At 43.8% G+C, this 18,984-nt stretch overlaps 1 protein-coding gene across 3 annotated transcripts in view; it reads right to left on the reverse strand.

The window, feature by feature from the left end:
* caskin1 (CASK interacting protein 1) overlaps positions 1–18,984 on the reverse strand; it is a 563,705-nt gene that overhangs the window by 137,683 nt on the left and 407,038 nt on the right. For all 3 annotated transcript variants that reach the window (XM_052021715.1, XM_052021714.1, XM_052021713.1), the window contains exons 3-6: positions 14,692–14,789; positions 12,717–12,862; positions 8,794–8,889; positions 7,370–7,500 (exon numbers count right to left, since the gene is read on the reverse strand). In XM_052021715.1, coding sequence (XP_051877675.1) covers positions 7,370–7,500; positions 8,794–8,889; positions 12,717–12,862; positions 14,692–14,789 — 471 coding nt within the window. The remainder of the gene's footprint in view (positions 1–7,369; positions 7,501–8,793; positions 8,890–12,716; positions 12,863–14,691; positions 14,790–18,984) is intronic.

The raw sequence follows: 18,984 nt of genomic DNA on the forward strand, positions 1-18,984 counted from the left end.
TGTAAAATACTAAATAAATAAGAAATAGATTATTACCCTTTATCAGAAACACTAAAATGTTTTTAGGTTTTGGGATGCCAACCTTGGCAAACATCAATAATCTGTAACTTGGTCGGCATGGATGAGTTGAGCTGAAGGGCCTGCTTTCATGCTGTATGGCTCTATAGACTCTTGACCTCATGATCTACCTCATTATGGCCTTGCACCTTATTGTCTGCCTGCACTGCATTTTCTCTGTAACTGTAACACTACAGAACATAGAACAGTACAGCACAATACAGGCCCTTCAGCCCACAATGTTGTGCCAACCTTTAAACCTCGCCTAAGACTATCTAACCCCTTCCTCCCACATATCCCTCTATTTTAAATTCCTCTATATGCTTATCTGGTAATCTCTTGAATTTGACCAATGTACCTGCCTCCACCACCACCCCAGGCAGCGCATTCCATGCCCCAACCACTCACTGGATAAAAAACCTTCCTCTGATATCTCCCTTGAACTTCCCACCCATTACTTTAAAGCCATGCCTTCTTGTATTGAGCATTGGTGCCGTGGGAAAGAGGCGCTGGCTGTCCACTCTATCTATTCCTCTTAATATTTTGTACACGTCTATCATGTCTCCCCACATCCTCCTTCTCTCCAAAGAGTAAAGCCCTAGCTCCTTTAGTCTCTCCTCATAATCCATACTCTCTAAACCAGGCAGCATCCTGGTAAATCTCCTCTGCACCCTTTCCAACACCTCCACATCCTTCCTATATTCTGCATTCTGTTATTGCTTTTCCCTTGATCTACCTCGATGGACTGATATGGTGAAATGATCTGTATGAATGGTTACAAAACAAAGTTTTTCATGGTACCTTGGTACATGTTCAGGAACAGCTACTTCCCTTCAACCATTCGGTTCTTGAACCAACTGACACAACCCTAACCACTACAGTTTAGCGACACTGACCACTTTGACCACTTTGCACTAAAATTGACTTTTTTTGTTCCAATTGTGTTCTTTCTTGTAAAAATTGTGAATAATTTATGTTTAATTCATGTTTTTCTTGTGAATGCTGCTTATCTGATGCTATGTGCCTGTGATGCTGCTGCAAGTAAGTTTTTCATTGCACCTGTGCGCACATGGACTTGTGCATGTGACAATAAACTCGATTTCAACTTTGTGACAATAATAAAGCAATTTACCAATTTATGACTCTATGACTCTAACTCCAATGTTGTTCCCTTGCACCACTTATTGTATTGGTGTGATGTAAGCTACAGCACGTTATTGAAAGTCAGTCTTGCATTTGCTATGAAAATGTCAGTGGAATATTGTGTACAGACACCAAATAATTTTCTAGGCTGGTTTTTAGGCAAGTAATGTAGGACCACTATCAACAATTGTAACCCTGCAAGTGAAGCTCAACCTGATCCCCTGATCTGGCCCACAGAGCATAAGAACTTACATTAGAACATAAAAATATAGGAGCAGATTCTAGCCATTAGAACATAAAAATATACTAGCAGATTCAACCCCTGATGCCTGCTCTGCCATTCAATAAGATCATGGCTGATCTTTTACTTCATCACCATTTTTCTGCACTAACTTCAAACCCCTTGATTTTTTTAATGTCCAAAAAACTGTCGCTCTCTGCCATGAGTATGCTCAGAGACCATGCCTCTCTTGGGGAGGGAGTTGCAAAGATGCACCACACTCTAGGTGAAGAAACGTCTTTGTTTCTCAGTCCCAAATGGCTGACCCCTTATTGTGAAACTGTGACCCCTGACCTTGGGCATGTTAGCCTTGGGAAACATCAATAATCTGTGAAGATTATTTTATACTTCAATGCGATCATCTTTTTTCCTTCTAAACTCTGGAGAATATAGACACAACCTGCTTAATCTCAGCTCAGATAGCAAACAGCCCATCCCTGAGATCTGCTGAACTTCTAGCAAGAAACAAACTACTGGAGGAATTCAGCGGGTCGAGCAGCACCTGTGGGGGAAAAAAGGAACTGTTGAGGATTCTTGTCAACACCCTGTGTCAGGACCAATAGTGGAGAGGGGAGATGGCCAGTATATAGAGGAGAGGGCGAGTGGTGAGACAGGGGCCAGAGGTGATTGGTGGACCAAGGAGGGATGGACGATGATGGGCAGGTTGAGCCGGGTAGGAGAGGGAGTCAGGATGGAGTTGGGGATCCACCTGCCTCTGAATCCCAACTCCACCCCTTACCCTCCACTACCTGGCTCGATCTGCCTGTCATCCTTCACCTCGTTCGCAACCCTCCTTGGTCCACCAATCACCCACTGGCCCAGATCTCACGACTCCCCCTCTTCACTTTATGGTGGTCATCTCCCCTCTCCACTCTTAGTCCTGATGCAGGGTTTCAACTTGAAACATCAACAATTCCTCTCTCCCCACAGATGCTGCTCAACCTGCTGAGTTCCTCCAGTGGATTGTTTGTTGCTCCAGATTCCAGCGTCTGCCGTCTCCTGTGTCTCCTCTCTGGTGCACTCCCTCCATCGGAAGTCTGTCCTTCCTGTGGTAGGGAGACTGGACCTGAACACAATATTCTAGCTGTAGACTCACTGTTTTGTTTGTGCCTGGTGCATCTCGCTTAATGCACACAGTATCAATTAGCAGCAACAATAGCAACTTGCATTTGTTTGGCCTCTTGACAGAGGAGATTTAGCAGGATGTTGCCTGGATTGGAGATCATGTCTTATGAGGATAAGTTGAGCGAGCTTGGGCTTTTCTCTTTGGAGAGAAGGAGGATGAGAGGTGACTTGATAGAGGTGTAGAAGATGATAAGAGGCATAGATCGAGTGGACAGTCAGAGACTTTTTCCCAGGGCAAAAATGGCTAACATGAGGGGACAAAGTTTTAAGGTGATTGGCAGAAGGTATAAGGGGGATGTCAGGGGTAAGTTTTTTTTTTACACAGAGAGTGGTGGGTGCATGGAACGCACTGCCTGCAGAGGTTGTGGGGGCAGATACATTCGGGACATTTAAGAGACTCTTAGATAGACACATGAATGATAGAGAAATGGAGGGCTATGTGGGAGGTAAGGGTTAGATAGATCTTTGAGCAGGATAAAATGTCAGCACAACATTGTAGGGCGAAGGCCCTGTACCTTGCTGTAATGTTCTATGTTCTAGGACAACAGTCTACACTGCTGAAGGGGAACATCATCCACAAAATTGACAACATGCCACATTTAGTAAACAAGGATAAGAGAGTTACAACTGAGATGAGTGAGCTCATGAGTGGATGGGACGATGCAGGTTAAAAAAAGTGCAATTATTTCCTCTCAGTTTCCCCTCAAGATGAGCACAGACTTAGTCTGATCTGGAGGTGAGCAAGGACTGGAAGAGGGTTTCAGACGAGTTGAGGCAGGGGCCATCAAAGGTGTAGTGTAGCGGTTAGCACAACAATATTACAGTGCCAGCAACCGGGCTCAATTCCCGCCATTGTCAGTAAGGACTTTGTACATTCTCCCCGTGTCTGCGTGGGTTTCCTCCGGGTGCTCCGGTTTCCTCCCACATTCCAAAGACGTATGGGTTAGGAAGTTGTGGGCATGCTATGTTGGCGCCGGAAGCGTTGCAACACTTGCGGGCTGCCCCCAGAACACTCTACGCAAAAGATGCATTTCACTGTGTGTTTCGATGTACATGTGACTAATAAAGAAATCTTATCTTATCATTATCTTATAAAAAATGAGTGTCTCCAGGTGCTCCCCAGACTATGGCAGGGTTCCGTTACCGGGAACTGTTCGTGATCCAGACAGTTTGCAAGTCGGAATTGTGGCCACCTGGCAATATATTTAGATAAAAACAAAGGCCAACCAAGGGCATCGTTCAAGGCGTTCAACTCAACCATTCAGATTTCTCTGCAAGATGCAACATCATCGCCGTGAACCGAGTTCCCACATGACAGGAGATGCCTGAAGTCCCCCAGCAACTGGAAAACCCATCCCACCGGTCTCCCAAACGCTCCCTCATATGTACAGGCTGTACGTAAGTCGGGCGATCACAACCTGGGGAGGACCTGTACTGGATGAACTGCTCATTCAGCCGAGATGGAACACCTCCAAGCTCTGCAGATGCAACTGCATTAGTTAATCGTTCTGATTTTAGAACTGAATGAAGTGTGTGGTATCACTTGAACAGCCATCAACTGGATTGTAATAACAAAATGATGCACATTTTTGTGTTAAATTCATTGTGTTGTATTTTCAGATTATTCTTCTCAAAACTAAACAAATCAATTTTCCATTGTGCACAAAGTTCTGGATGAGTGTCTGATCCATTGACGTGTCAGTTCAAGACCACTGGAGATTTAACTCAAGTTCCCTGTCTTACTTTTAGTTATTTCTTTCTTGGGGTGAAGAAATGTCAGCATTTCTTGCCTTTCGTTAACTTCCTTTGAGAAGGTGGGGGGGGGTGGGGAGGTTGGTGGTGAGCTACCTTTTAAAACATGACAGTCACCATGCCTTTGGGTAGTGAGTTCCCCCGGTGAAGATGAAGGAATGGCAGCATTCACAAGAATGATCCCGGGAACGAAAGGCTTAACATATGAGGAGTGTTTGATATCTCTGGGCCTGTACTCGATGGAGTTTGGGAGGATTGGGGGATCTCATTGAAACCTAACTGGATACTGAAAGGCCTGGATAGAGTGGATGTGGAGACGATGTTTCCATTAGTAGGAGAGTCTGGGATCCAAGGGCACAACCTCAGAATAAAAGGATGTCCCTTTAAAACTGAGATGAGGAGGAATTTCAGTCAGGGGGCAGTGAATCTGTGGAATTTGTTGCCACAGGGGGCTGTGGAGGCCATGTCATTGAGTGTATTTAAGGCAGAGATTGATAGGTTCCTGATCGGTAAGGGGGTTAAGGGGTACGGGGAGAAGGCAGGAGAATGGGGTTAAAAAGAAATCAGCCATGATTGAATGGCGGAGCAGGCTCGATGGGCTGAATTGCCTGATTCTGCTCCTCTATATCTTGTGGTCCTGTGGTCTATGTTTCCAAGCTGAGATGGTGTGAGACTTGGAGGGGAATTGGCAGGTAGTGGTCTTCCCATGTGTCCTTCTCCTGCTGGGTGGTAGACGTCACAGGTTTGTGAATAGCTGTTGGAGTAGCCGAGGTGAATAACAGCAGTTGGTACCCGCTGGTGGAGGGACCTTCCTTTAGGCTGATTAATGCGGTACCAGTTAATGGTCTTGCAATCACAGTTAATTAATCCCATAACCCTTGGCAACACTCCACCTATTCATATGATTTTCTCTCAGTTTCCCTTCAATAGCAGAAATATATACAGGTGGACAAATCTTGAACTAAATATTTTAAACCTGTTATTGGCCTTCTTGTTCTTCACTGACGTTTCAAAGGACAAGGATACGTGCATTGTAATGCATGGAGCATTGGAGGCATGGAGGCATTTAAAGGGCAGCTGGGTAGGTAATTGAAGGAGAGATGGGCAGAAGTGAATGCTAAAAGGGTGCAATGAAATGGAGGGGTAGGTGAAAGGAATCTTGTGTGGGGCATTACCCGAGCTTGTAGTACTGTAACTCCTAAGTAATTCTTTTCAAAAAGTTCCCCAAAGTATGAGTGGGTCAGAGTGTAAAAACATGCTTCAACGAATGATGAATTGCCCTTGAACAGTATCCTGAAAAGTAATTGGTCTTGTTGATAACACGTTCTCATGACCAGATACATTTATGGAATGATCAATACACATTGCCGATCCATTCCTCTATATCGTGCAGATTTAGTTACATGTATTTCAGGAATCCTGTTCCACTGAACCCAGTTGATTTAACTGTTAAATTTAAAATCTGCTCTTCATTACTTCCCAACCCCTTTATTCCAACGGAAACTATCCAGATCCACTTCAATCTTTTGAATTTCTTCTGTACTGACTATCTGAGTGTCAGAGATATGTATTTGCATAGTGACTTTTATGACCCAAAGTGTTTTACAGCCAATAAAATACTCTTAAGGTGTAGTCCAGAGGCCAATTTGTGCACAGCAAGCTCCCACAAACAGCAATGTGAAGATGGCCAGAAAATCTGCTTTGATGTTGAATCAGTATTGGCTGGGACTCCAGGGCTAACTGTCCCGTTCTGCTACAAATCAGAGCTTTGATTCCTTGGGAAGGCAGGCGAGGAGTCAGTTCTGGAGATCTCAGGGGGACCATTTTCACCCAGTGAGTGGTGTACCTGGATTACCCTGCCAGAGGGAGTAGTGGAAGCAAAATCGCCTACAACATTTATGGGGAGTCTATACGAGCCCTCGAATTAGGTATGAAAGGCTATGGGCCAAGTGCTGGAAGGTGGGATTAATATGGATGGGTGCCCACTGGTCAGCATGGACATGGTGGGCTGAATGGCCTGTTTCCAGGCTGGATGAGTCCATAAGTCTATGACTCTATGAGTTCAACATCTCACCCTAAGGACAGCATCAGTACTGCCCTCCTTCCAGTGCACTAGGGAGTCAGCCTAGATTTTTGTGCTCAGAGTGGGACTTCAATTCACTGCCTTCTTGACTCTGAGGAGAGAGAGAGAGCTACTCCCTGAGCACATGATTCAGCAAGTCTGATTTTCTCTGGAAGGAGGACATTCAGCCCATTGAATCCATGCTGGCTCTCTGAGCATTTCCATCCATCACATTCCACCAATTATTTCCCTGTAACTTACCCTTTCACGTCCCCTTCAACCCCACACACCGATTCTCCTGCCACTCGCCAACACTAGGGACAATTTACAGTAGCCAGTTACCTTACCGGTATGCCCTTGGGATGTGGGAGGAAACTTGAGCATCTGAGGGAAAAGCCAATGTGGTTACAGGGAGAAGGTGCAAACTCCGCACAGACAGTGCCAGGGGTTAGAATTGAACCTGGGTCACTGGAGCTGTGAGGCAATATCATTACCTGCAGTATCATCCTTCTGCAGTCCTCCAAATGTCCTCCAGATAAATGTAACCTCCCCTAACTTTGCTTATTGAAAGTGCACAGAGAAGAGGTCAATAAAAGATTCCTTTGTGCACTTTACTGATTATTGATTGGGAAACAGGGCCACAGTCTCTGTTTCATCCTTTCACTACTGCAGAGAAGTAGAGGCCTTAATCATCAAGCAAATTTGGAACAAAGCATAGGGAGCCAGCATAGAATGACGAGCTACTTGGCTAGTGTAACAAAAGGCCTAGTTTTAGCTTCAACAGTAACTCTTTCATTCATCTGGATTCAATCACTTCAGTTGAAGGGCGGCTACTTAGCAATCATAACCATTAAAGTAATCATAAAGGTAACAGCTATCGATTTTAAAAAGCCACTTCAAAAAAATGTTTTAGCTTAATAAAAACAGGAAACAATGGATAGGAAGCTAACCTTATGATGTCGATATGTCCATTCTTAGCAGCCAAGTGTAGCGGGCTGGTGCCATTGGGGTCGGTGATGTCTCCGGGCTTTGCTTCAAGGAGAGCAGCACACATGTTGCTGCTTAGAAGTAGCTGAACCACCTAAGTGGGATACCCAAAATATTCACTTAGTTCTGAACTCAAAAGAGGCAACACGGTGATCAAAAGAAGACACAACTTGCACCATGGGATTGCATTGAAGGCTGGTCTGGAAGAGGATTCCACAGGTCCTGAGCACATTGTTGGCATCATCTTTTGTGACCAGCTACAGAGCTTCTCCACAGGTTAAGGGTGTAGAAGACTCAATGACAGCGTTACTGTGATAATGTGCAAGGGTCAACACAAGAGATCTGCTTCTTGAAAATGTAACGTTTGTATTGTAGTAAAAGTCAACTCATTATGGAAATATGTCAAATTTCTTATAGCGATTGAACATTGTGCATTTTCTTACATGTAGGTTTTCAGAAGATTCAGAGAATAGGGTCAGAATAGAGTACGTCCACGATGACAACCTGTAAATAGTTCCTAGGAAGAAGAAAGCTGAGAACTGTGAATGCCTCCACCCCAATTCACTCCTTTTTCACCTCTCTCCAACCCCAATTTCACTGAGGCAGGAGGAAGCAATCTTAGCATATGTGTTTGTAGCAACCTGTCAGTGTGTTCTGTCAGTACTGAGTGAGTCTGACAGCCTCTTACAGCTTCTGCAGAGATGTAGTTAACCACGGAAATCTAGAAGCTTCAGTCAGTGAAAACTTGGCCCTCTCACATGCAGCATTACTGTAGTCATCAATGATGCACAGAATCAGTAAAAGGAATTAAGCTTCAACGTTTTACAAATATATTTTCTCTGTAAGAATTATTAAAAGTTTAACAGTATAATAGACCATAATAATTTCCAAACAGACTCCCTAATCCTGAAAAATTATATGTGTGGAATATCATTCCCCAAGAAAAACATTTATAAATTCCATTGTTTATAAATAACAAAATGATTGAATTTTTTTTAGAATTTTTTTATATTTTAGTGATTTTAATCACAGGTTTCTCCCACAATATTTACTTCACTTGACATAAGGTATTTAAAGAGTTTTGGTGCTTTCTACTGCCTGGTTTTCTGTCTGGGTGGACTCTTCAATTGCATATCTGTTTCTCTCTTTGAGGACATCACTGGATGTCAATATGTGGTGCCAGGACACGTTAAAAATCCACATCACCATTCTTGTTTAATCTTTGGGGATATGATTCTTCAATTTCAGTAATATCCTTTTTGCAATTACTGTGCCTTCAGACTTAACCAATACCCTTAGCACTGTTACTTAGTAGAGTGTAGTTCTTAATTCTAGCTGGGCGTAACATAGCATTATTATATTTGTCAACTTACTGTTCGAAACTTACCCCAACTCTGCCAAATTCACAGGCCAAGTCCAAGGGTGTCTTTCCAGCGACATCGACTATACATGGGTTTGACTGATGTTGCAACAGCATCTCAGACTAACACAAGAGAAGAGAAGACATGTACTTAACTTGGTGCCTCATCATTTCACCCCTCCCCACTCCCATAACTTCAGGAGGAAAGCTATCTATGGGTGCATAGGGAGTTTCAGAGGACTTTGGTTGAAGTTCTGGTGGGAAGGGAAGAGGGACAAAAAAAATTCAGTCTCAATGTCTGAAACGGGAATCGTTGGAGAAATCACTTCCTACTGTAGGAAGAAAAGCAGAATGATTTGGAGTGGCTCCCAGGTTACACGGGACAGAGAGTAATGTTGCTGGCTATTGTACTATTACAATAGGAGGAACTGCTTTTCCCAGAGAGTAGTGAATCTGTGGAATTCTCTGCCCAGGGAAGCAGTAGAGGCTCCCTCATTAAATATATTTAAGACAGAGTTAGATAGATTTTTGCATAGTAGGGGAGCTAAGGGTTAAGGGGAAAAGGCAGGTAGGTGGAACTGAGTCCATGGCCGGATCAGCCAGATCTCATTGAATGGCGGAGCAGGCTCGACGGGCCAGATGGCCTCCTCCTGCTCCTATTTCTTACGTTTTTATCACAGAGGAACCTTGCTCACAACTGTGATTGTATCAAGCAGCAATGGAATAAAATTCACAGTTAAGTAGTGATTCATGTTTAGGTGAGGCAGTATAGACCAGCTATGACCTCCAGCCTATGATAGATTAGCTGATCTCTGGCTGGGGACATCTGAATGCAGTATTGGGCTTCAGTCAAAAGCCAGATACTGCAGACACTGAAAACCTGAAATTAAAACAGAAAACACTGGGAATACTCTTTTGAGAGAAGGAGGAAGAGAGGTGACTTGATAGAGGTGTAGAAGATGATAAGAGGCATAGATCGAGTGGACAGTCAGATACTTTTTCCCAGGGCAACAATGGCTAACGTGAGGGGACATAATTTTAAGGTGATTGGAGGAAGATATAAGGGGGATGTCAGGGGTAAGTTTTCTCCACAGAGAGTGGTGGGTGCGTGGAACGCACTGCCTGCAGAGGTTGTGGGGGCAGATACATTAGGGAGATTTAAGAGACTCTTAGATAGGCACATGAATGATAGAGAAATGGAGGGCTATGTGGGAGGGAAGCGTCAGATAGATATTAGAGAAGGATAAAATGTCAGCACAACATCGTCAGTCTCAACTCTGGGGACATAACTTTGGACATCACAACATGTCCAAAATTATGTCCCCAGAGTTGAGACAAATGAACTTTTAGAGATAGTGAACTATTAGAGATAGTCACTGATCCCCTTTTACAACCTCTTACAAAACTACCCAGAAGGTCGACCTTTACATATTTCTCTGGCTAAATTCCCAGAAATCTTAGTTCCTTCTGAACAGGTTCCAAGTTTGGTTGGATACAGCTGCACATCTTGACTTTTAAGTGACTTGTAAGATTAACTGCAGAAGTTTGTGGTTTACCTATTTTTATGTTGTCACTATATCTGTGCCGTGAGCTAACTGTAGCTCTACCAGGATAAAGCTCTAATCTGGGCAAGGCCATTAAAGGTGACTTCATCTGTGAAGGTACCATGTGCACATGCATCACTTCCAGCAGCGTCTTATTTACTGTAGAGTGTGCACAGCTGAATAAGCATTGCCCATTACATGGAACCAGAATTGTCTTGAGGGGAAGGAATGGAAAGTGAGGCTCTGAGCTTTGTTAGCGTGGATAAGCTTACCTCAGGTGAACTACCTCAGGGACCAGGCACCACTTCACAAACTAAATCATTGACATTTCATGATATTTTGTAAATGACATTGTACTGGAGGCAATAGCTCTTGATTTAGCTTGCCTGGCATTTTGTTCTGGTTAGGAAGAATTTTTGTGTCATTCTTTGAAAAGCAAAAACTCCTGGCAAATGAGATCAGGCAGGATATGAGATTCCAAATGAGTGAACCTGTTCCCATTTGGTATTAAATGTTCTCCCTTCTTTTTATCTGATTTTATTTCAGGATACAGGCACCTTTGGCAAGGGCAGCATTTATTGCCCATCCCTCAGTGCCCCATGAATGGAGTGGCTAGCCTGGCCATTTCGATAGCTAATCACACTCCTGTGGATACAGTCTCACGTAAAGGCCACAGGTTGAGTCACAGTCATAAAACACAGGAACAGGCCCTTCAGCCCACCACCTCCATACTGACCTTTCTTCACCTATCCCATTTGCCAGCATTAGGTCCATATCCTTCTAAGCATTGCCTATTTAAGTGTCTGTCTAAATGCCTCTTAAACCTGCTAACCAGATTTCCTCCTCTGAAGGACATTCACTAACATTATTCTTACCAAGACTAGTTATGGAGTCATAGAGCCACACAACACAGAAACAGGCCCTTTGGCCCACTGAGTCCATGCTGACTATCAAGCACACATTTACACTTTTCCCTTTAAACTTTCCCCCTCTCACCATTTGGCTATGCCCTCTAGTATCTGACATTTCCACCCTGGGAGAAAGTTTCTGACTGTCTACCCTATCTATGTCTCTCATAATTTTATAAACCTCTTACAGGCCTCCCCTCAGCCTCTGCCGCTCCAGAGAAAACAACCCAAGTTTGTCCAAACCCTCCTTATGGCTCATATCCTCTAATCCAGGCTGCATCCTGGTAAACTCTTCTGCTCCCTCTCCAAGCCCTCCGCATCTTTCCTGGAAAAGGACTGTTCTACTATTGCTAGTCAGTACAGCGAGCTCCACTGTAACAACCATGATCTATTTGCCTCCTCCCTGATGCATGGAACTCTTCCCAGGTCCCCACTGTATGAATCCAACATTTGTGATTTGAGTTCTTTGTTTGATGTTCGATGTGAAGTGTTGAATAACTCAGCAAGACCGAGAAGTCCCAACACACCTGATTATTTATCCCAATGATTCCCTCATGCTGACCTGGGACGTGTGGACCCGAATTCATTCCTGGGACGTGTGGACATCACTGGCAATACCAGCATTTATTGTCATCCTGCATTGCCAATGAGCTGAGAAGCTGATGACAGTCAATCATGTGGGTGGGTCTGGAGTTACATATCCTTTCCCATGAGGTTTTACAACAATCTGGTAGCTTTGTGATCACTATTACTAGTAATTGCTGAGAGCTTGCTTGAATTTCAAACCCATTTAGCTCCTTGAGTTTAGATTTCACAGCTACCATGGTGGGATTTGAACTCATTTCTCTGGATCAATGGCTAAGCATTGTGCTCTTTGTCCATTACCTTAACCAGCGTGCTATTCTGTTGTATCCCATATCTATGGGAGCTTCTACAATCAATGTCAGAACCCAGAGAGCAGTCAACCATCTGATACAGTCCTTAAAGAGGGAGCTACCTTCGAGCAACAAATTCCCTTTTACAACCATTGCAACGTACACTACAGCAGGCAATAGGGAACCATCTAATCATTGAACAAAGGAAAGGGCCATTCATCCCTATATATCTGTCCCAGAAAGAATGTCCTAATAGGTCCCACTCTATGAGAGACTTTCCTTTTCATTTATAAGGTTACTGCTGAACTTGCTTCCACTCCTGTTGAGACAGTGTGTTCCAGAACACATCTCACTGCAGCAAAACAATGCTTCTTCTGCCCTGTGGTTCATCCACCAATTATCTTCAACTACAAGGAAAAGTGAAGATAATTCAACACTTTACACAATGTATTGGAGTCTTTACATGGTTACATACACACACAAAGAGTTATGGTTGTGCCCACGGGTTGCCCCTTTGCCAATAAATCAGTCAGATGCAAGTATAATTTAATCATCCTTCCATCTCAATCTAGAGAAGAACAAATAAAAACCAAGAATCTTTAACTGGGAAATCCCCTCCTCACCACTTCGTAGTGTCCGTGCTGAGCAGCAAGGTGGAGCGGGATCTGCCCTTCCTCCGACTGTGAGTTGACACTCGAAGCTGCCTTCAGAAGCATTTTCATTGGCTCTGCCTTCCCCTGCCACGCTGCATAGTGTAACGGTCTCATTGCTGTAACATAAGACCAGAAGAACATAGGAACAGAAGGATGTCAACAGAACCAGCTTCCATCAGTCCCCTAGTATGATAAGATGGACTCTTGACCTCACAGTCTACCTCGCACCTTATTGTCTGCCTGCCCTGCACTTTTTCTGTAACTGTTACACATTATTCTGCATTCTGTTACTGTTTTTCCTTGCACTACCTCAATGCACTGATGTGATGAAATGATCTGTATGGATGGCATGAAAAACAGTTTTTCACTGCACATGTGACAAAAATAGTCCATTTAAATTTATTTTGAATAGGACTCAGAGCCCGTCATTTGCTCCCTTAAAGCCATTCTGCCATTCAATAAGATCATGGCCGATCTGAACATGACCTCAGCTCCACTTTCTTGCCTGTTCTTCATAACCCTTGACTCCCCTTGTGGTTTAAAAAATGGGCTATCCTGCTCTTGGATATATTCAATGATTCTGGCTCCACACTTCTATGCAGAAGAGAATTCTAAAGATTCATCTTAGTGAAGAAATTGCTTCTCATCTCCATCTTAAATAAGCAACTCTTAAATGAAACTATATAAAGTTTTCAGTTCTCTCACCCAGAAGAACCATTTGCTGGGCATGTCAGAATGTTACACGTTGAATAAGATTGTTCTTCTAAATCCAGTGGGAATTGGCCTAACTGGCTCAATCATTTCTCATCAGATGACTGCTCATCAACGTGAATCCTCTCTGAACTGCTTGCACTGCAAGTACATGCTTCTTTATATAATGAGGTCAAAACTGTACTCCAAATTCGTTCTCGCCAATACCCTGCTCTCCTAATCACTTGCAGCCTGCTTAGGAAGGGCGGGAGGAGACTAAAACCATAAACCACCTCAAAGGCCAATTTCAACACTGGGCGTTAATAATTTATAATAAATCACAGTGGACAAAATGTTCTGCAAGAATTACTCCACAAACTATAGATGCTTTTCCTTGTCTCATTCAGCCAAGCCTTAAATACTAAACAATCTATATTTTTATACACAGGATGTGGACATCACAGTCAGGCCGACATGAAGTGACCATCCTGAATTGTTCCTTGAGTTGAGTGGCTTGCTGGATCATTTCAGGGAATACTAATCTATATTGGTGACCCTGGAGTCACATATAGGCTAGACCAGGTAAGAATGGCGCCTTTCCCTCCTCAACAGGCATTAGCTCATTGAGCTGCTATCTGTTTGATTGATGTTTCTCCCTTCCCCACAATGGTAAGTTATATGAAAAGAAAATGTAATGCATCACATTCACATTACCTGAAATGCATCACATTCACATTTATCAGGATTAAACTTCATCTGCCATTGCTCTGCCCATGGACCAAAGTCCCATGTGGAATGTTGTAAAGTCCATGAAGACCACATTAACTGCACTGTCCTATTATCTCTTTAAAAAATTCAATAAAATTACATTCTGTCAGACAGAATTTCCCTCTAACACACCATGCTTACTGTTCTTGATCAGTAAGTGTAGATTAATCCTGTCCCATAGAAATTTCTTCCAATAACTTCCTTACCACTGATCATAGACTCATGGGCCTGGAGTTACCTGGTTTAGATCCAGTGTCCTTCCTGAATAAAGACATTCTACCATTTTCCTGAGAACTCTGCACTCTAACTTGGACACGACATGAACTGCCCTGCTCATGTCAGTAACTTGATTCACCTTTCTCCCTTCCATGAAGATTCCCAAGTCCTTGTATAGTGCAGTTTGTAACTGCCCCAAGAATTCAGTAACTCTACTGGAGTCTGCCCAGGGAGAAGGTTGAAGCCATAAAACTACAGATTAATAAATTACCTTTGTTGTCCTTAATATCGACCGTGGCTTGGGATTCGATCAACAGAGAGATGAGCTCGGTATTCCCGTTGAGGGCAGCATGGTGCAGAGCAGAAAACCTGTGGGAACAAAGAGCAAGAAAGAGATCAAATGTACCAGTGGGCAGGAAGATAATTCCTGTGACTCTATCAGTAGTCCACGGCCAACTTTTGTTTCCTCTCCAGGTTCCTTGTTTGTTTTAGAGAACACAGACCATGCCAACAGACCATAACCCTCAGGTTTTGTTCTATTCTCAAATTCCCTGATCCCTTGAGGTTTAGCTCCATCTTAGCTGGGCAGAGAATCACAGGATAGATCACTGGAATCCTACCTCAATAATGGAACACTACACACCACCAGGTTCAGGAATAGCTACTTTCCTGCAACCATCAGGTTCTTGAACTGACCTGCACATCCCTAACCCTCCCTCAGCAACAGAACACTGCAGACCACATCTTGCACTACCACGGACTTGTCTCTGACTGTGTTGTTTTTTGCAGTAATGTCTTGTTCTGCATTGCCTTTATTTCTCTTCATTACCTTGTATAATTTATGTACAATTTATATTCTGTGTGTTGCCTATGTTGCTGCTACAAGCAAGTTTTTCATTGTACCTGCACCTCACCGTACTTGTGCACATGACAATAAACTCGACTTGACTTGACTTGGAGAGTCACCCATGACCAGAACATTCCTGTTTGGAAGCAGGCAAGGCCTCAGCTGCAATGTTCTGCCTGCCAAAGTTGAATAGCTGGTCAGAAGGTAAAGTCTTAGGTCAGAGAGAGAGAGAGAGAGGGAATGGCTGGTGCCCGTGGATCATACCCAGGAGAGGAGTAAACCTTCAAATGACCTTCACTGCCTAGGTATTGAGGACTCATCTTTGAAGGTCTACACATTCAAATTGCTCAGGACATAGAATGAGGCCACTCAGCCCATTGATTCTAGGCCTGCTTCCAGAGCACTGCATCAAACCCGCTCTCCGAATTACTTCTCTATAACCTGTTCTCACTCACAAGTCCATCAGTTTCCTTATGATTTGCTTGCCACCCAACTATACCAGGGACAATCTGCAACAGCTAGTTAGCCTTTGGGATGTGGGAGGAAACCAGAGCACCCAGAGGAAACCCACACCTTCAACCTCCATAGATACAGCACCAGAGGTCTGGTTTGAAGCCAGGTCTCTGGAGCTGTGAGACAGCAGCCCTAACCACTGCACTACCAGGTAATAAGATGATAACTTTATCTGCCTTTGCTTGCTAACCTTTAGGGATCGTCTTTTGACAGATTATCCAAACAGCAGCATACGCAGGGTACGGTTATCAATGGAAGCATACAATGGGAGAGAAAACAGACACAATCACCGACATCATCATCACCTCCTGTTCAACCATTTGGAAACACAAGTGAGCTACTTTTAGCACTCAACACCAGCAATTGGGCACAGTTGGACACAAGAACGGATTAAAGGGAAAATGTGGTCGGAGTGTGGCAGAAAACCTGAGGGTGTCTCATGATGATAGGTTTCCCAATTAGACTCTCTACATTTGGCTCATTCATTGTCGAAAGCATCACAACAGAAGCCAGTAATCTTAAAGCACTTGGAGTTTTACACTGAATTCCAGTAGGAATAAAGAGTCCTGACCTGTTCTAATGAATCAGATTGATAGAAGTCTCTTTTCTGTCTGACAGGAATCACTACATTGGGGAAGCCCTGTCTCTAAATGAATGGAGCATGCCCCTAAGTGAAAGTGCTGGGTAAAAATCTGATATCTAGCTCCATGTAAGAGTTTTGAAGAAGGCAGTATATATTAAACAGGTCTGCATTTGAAACTCATCGCCCATTCAGTGACAGGAATGTTCCTGTGAATAAGTGAGTGCTCACCGTATGCTCTGTGCTACCAGTTTTTATTTAATCTATAGTACATCAAGCTCCTGTGTGGAAGAAAAAAATTGCCGGCAAAGCTTGGTTCAGTTCAAGTGCTGCCTTTGAGCAATCCTTGACACACACATGCATCATTGACAGGCAACTACGTGTAGCATTGATGGTGTCTGCTGGACCGGTGCCCTTCAGAATGCTAATATCTACATGAGTGTTGCCAACATTATAAATACCGCTTTAACTACAAGTTGAGGACACACAATTTAACTCCTGGTCAGATCTCAGCATTTCAGCTAAGACATTTTACAGTCACTAAAGGCAAATATTTTCTTGAAAATCAGGGAAATTCAGATGCTGGAAATAAAAACAGAAAATGCTGGAAATACTCAGCAGGTTAATCTGAAGAGAGAGAAACAGAATGAATGATTCAAGTCAAAGATCCTCTGTCTGAACAATTCCAGCTAATGTCCTTCTACCTGAAACGTTAACTCTGCTTCTCTTCCCGCAGATGCTGTCTGGTATTTTATTGAGTTTGTAAAGATAACATGAGACATAATAAAAAGAAGAGGAATAGCCCCTCATTCCTGCTCTTCCATTCAATAAGATCATGGCTCTGGACGCATCACAGCTTGGTATAGGAACTGGTCTGCCCACAATTGGAAGAAATTTCAGAGAGTTGTGAATGTAGCCCGGTCCATCACGCAGACCAGCCTCCCTTGCGTTGACTCTGTCTACGCTTCCCGCTGTCTCGGGAAAGCAGCCAACATAATCAAGGGCCCCTCCCACCCCGGTCATTCTCTCTTCTCCCCCCTTCTATCTGGCAGAAGATACAAAAACTTGAGAACATATACCACCAGGCTCAAGGACAGATTCTACCCCACTGTCATCAGACTCTTGTACAGACCTCTCATACGTTACAAGATGAACTCTTGAACTCCCAATCTACCTCATTGCAGTCCTTGCACTTTATTTGTCTACCTGCTCTGCACTTTCTCTGTAGCTGCAACATTATACCCTGCATTTTGTTTTTCCTCTTTATGACCTTGGTGCAGGGGCAAGGCTTCAGATTTGTGGATCTCTTCTGGGGAAGGTATGACCTACACAAAAGGGACGGGTCACATTGAGGGGGACCGATGTCCTTGCGGGCAGCTTTGCTAGAGCTGTTGGGGAGGGTTTAAAACTAGGTTGGTGGTGGGGGGGGGGCGCGGGTGGGAACCAGTGTTAGATCAGATGATGGAGCAGTTGGTATAAAGGTAGGTTCAATGTGCAGGGAGACTTGTGGGGAAGGATAGACAGTGGATAAGGCATTAATGCAGTGAGATGGATGGGTTGAAGTGTGTTTACTTTAATGCAAGAAGTATTAAGAATAAGGGTGATGAGAGAGCATGGATCAGCATGTGGCATTACGATATTGTGGCCATTACTGAGACTGTGAGGTGGGGAGTGGCATTGCTGATCAGGGACAGTATCACAGCAGCAGAAAGGGAGGACGTCATGGAGGGATCATCTACTGAGTCAGTGTAGGTGGAAGTTAGAAACAGGAAGGGAGCAATCACTTTATCGGGAGTATTCTATAGGCCCTCCAATAGCCACCGGGACACTGAGGAGCAGATAAGTGGGCAGATTTTGGAAAGGTGCAAAAATAATTGGGTTGTTGTCATGGATGACTTCAATTTCCCCCATATTGATTGGCACCTCCTTGGTGCAAAAGGTTTAGATGGGGCAGAATTTGTTAAGTTTGTCCAGGAAGGATTCCTGACACAGTATGTGGACAGGCTGACGCAAGGAGAGACTATACTGGATCTAATTCTAGGCAATGAACCTGGTCAGGTGGATTTTAGGAAGGCGTTTGACAAGGTTCCCCATGATAGGCTCATGCAGAAAGTCATGAGGCATGGGATCCATGGAAACTTGGCTGTGTGGATTCAGAACTTACTATCTTGGTGATTTTTAGAAATAACTTGGATGAGGAAGTGGAGGAGTGAGTTAGTAAGTTTGCAGATGACACAAAGGTTGGGGGTGTTGTGGATAGTGTAGAAGGGGTTGTTGTAGGTTACAACAGGATATAGACAGGATGCAGAGTTGGGTGGACAAGTGGCAAATGGAGTTCAATCCAGAAAAGTGTGAAGTGATACATTTTGGAAGATCGAACCTGAAGGCAGAGTACAAGGTTAATGGCAGGATTCTTAAGTGTGGAGAAACAGAGGAATCTTGGAGTCTTGGGGTCCAAGTCCATAGATCCCTCAAAGTTGCCGCACAAGTTGATTGGGTGGTTAAGAAGGCGTACAGTGTGCTGACCTTCATTAGTCAGGGGATTGAGTTCAAGAGCCACGAGGTAATGTTGCAGCTCTATAAAACTCTGGTTAGACAACACTTACAGTATTGTGTCTGGTTGC

Source organism: Pristis pectinata, chromosome 8 (genome assembly GCF_009764475.1).
Source record: "Pristis pectinata isolate sPriPec2 chromosome 8, sPriPec2.1.pri, whole genome shotgun sequence".
Classification (NCBI taxonomy): domain Eukaryota; kingdom Metazoa; phylum Chordata; class Chondrichthyes; order Rhinopristiformes; family Pristidae; genus Pristis; species Pristis pectinata.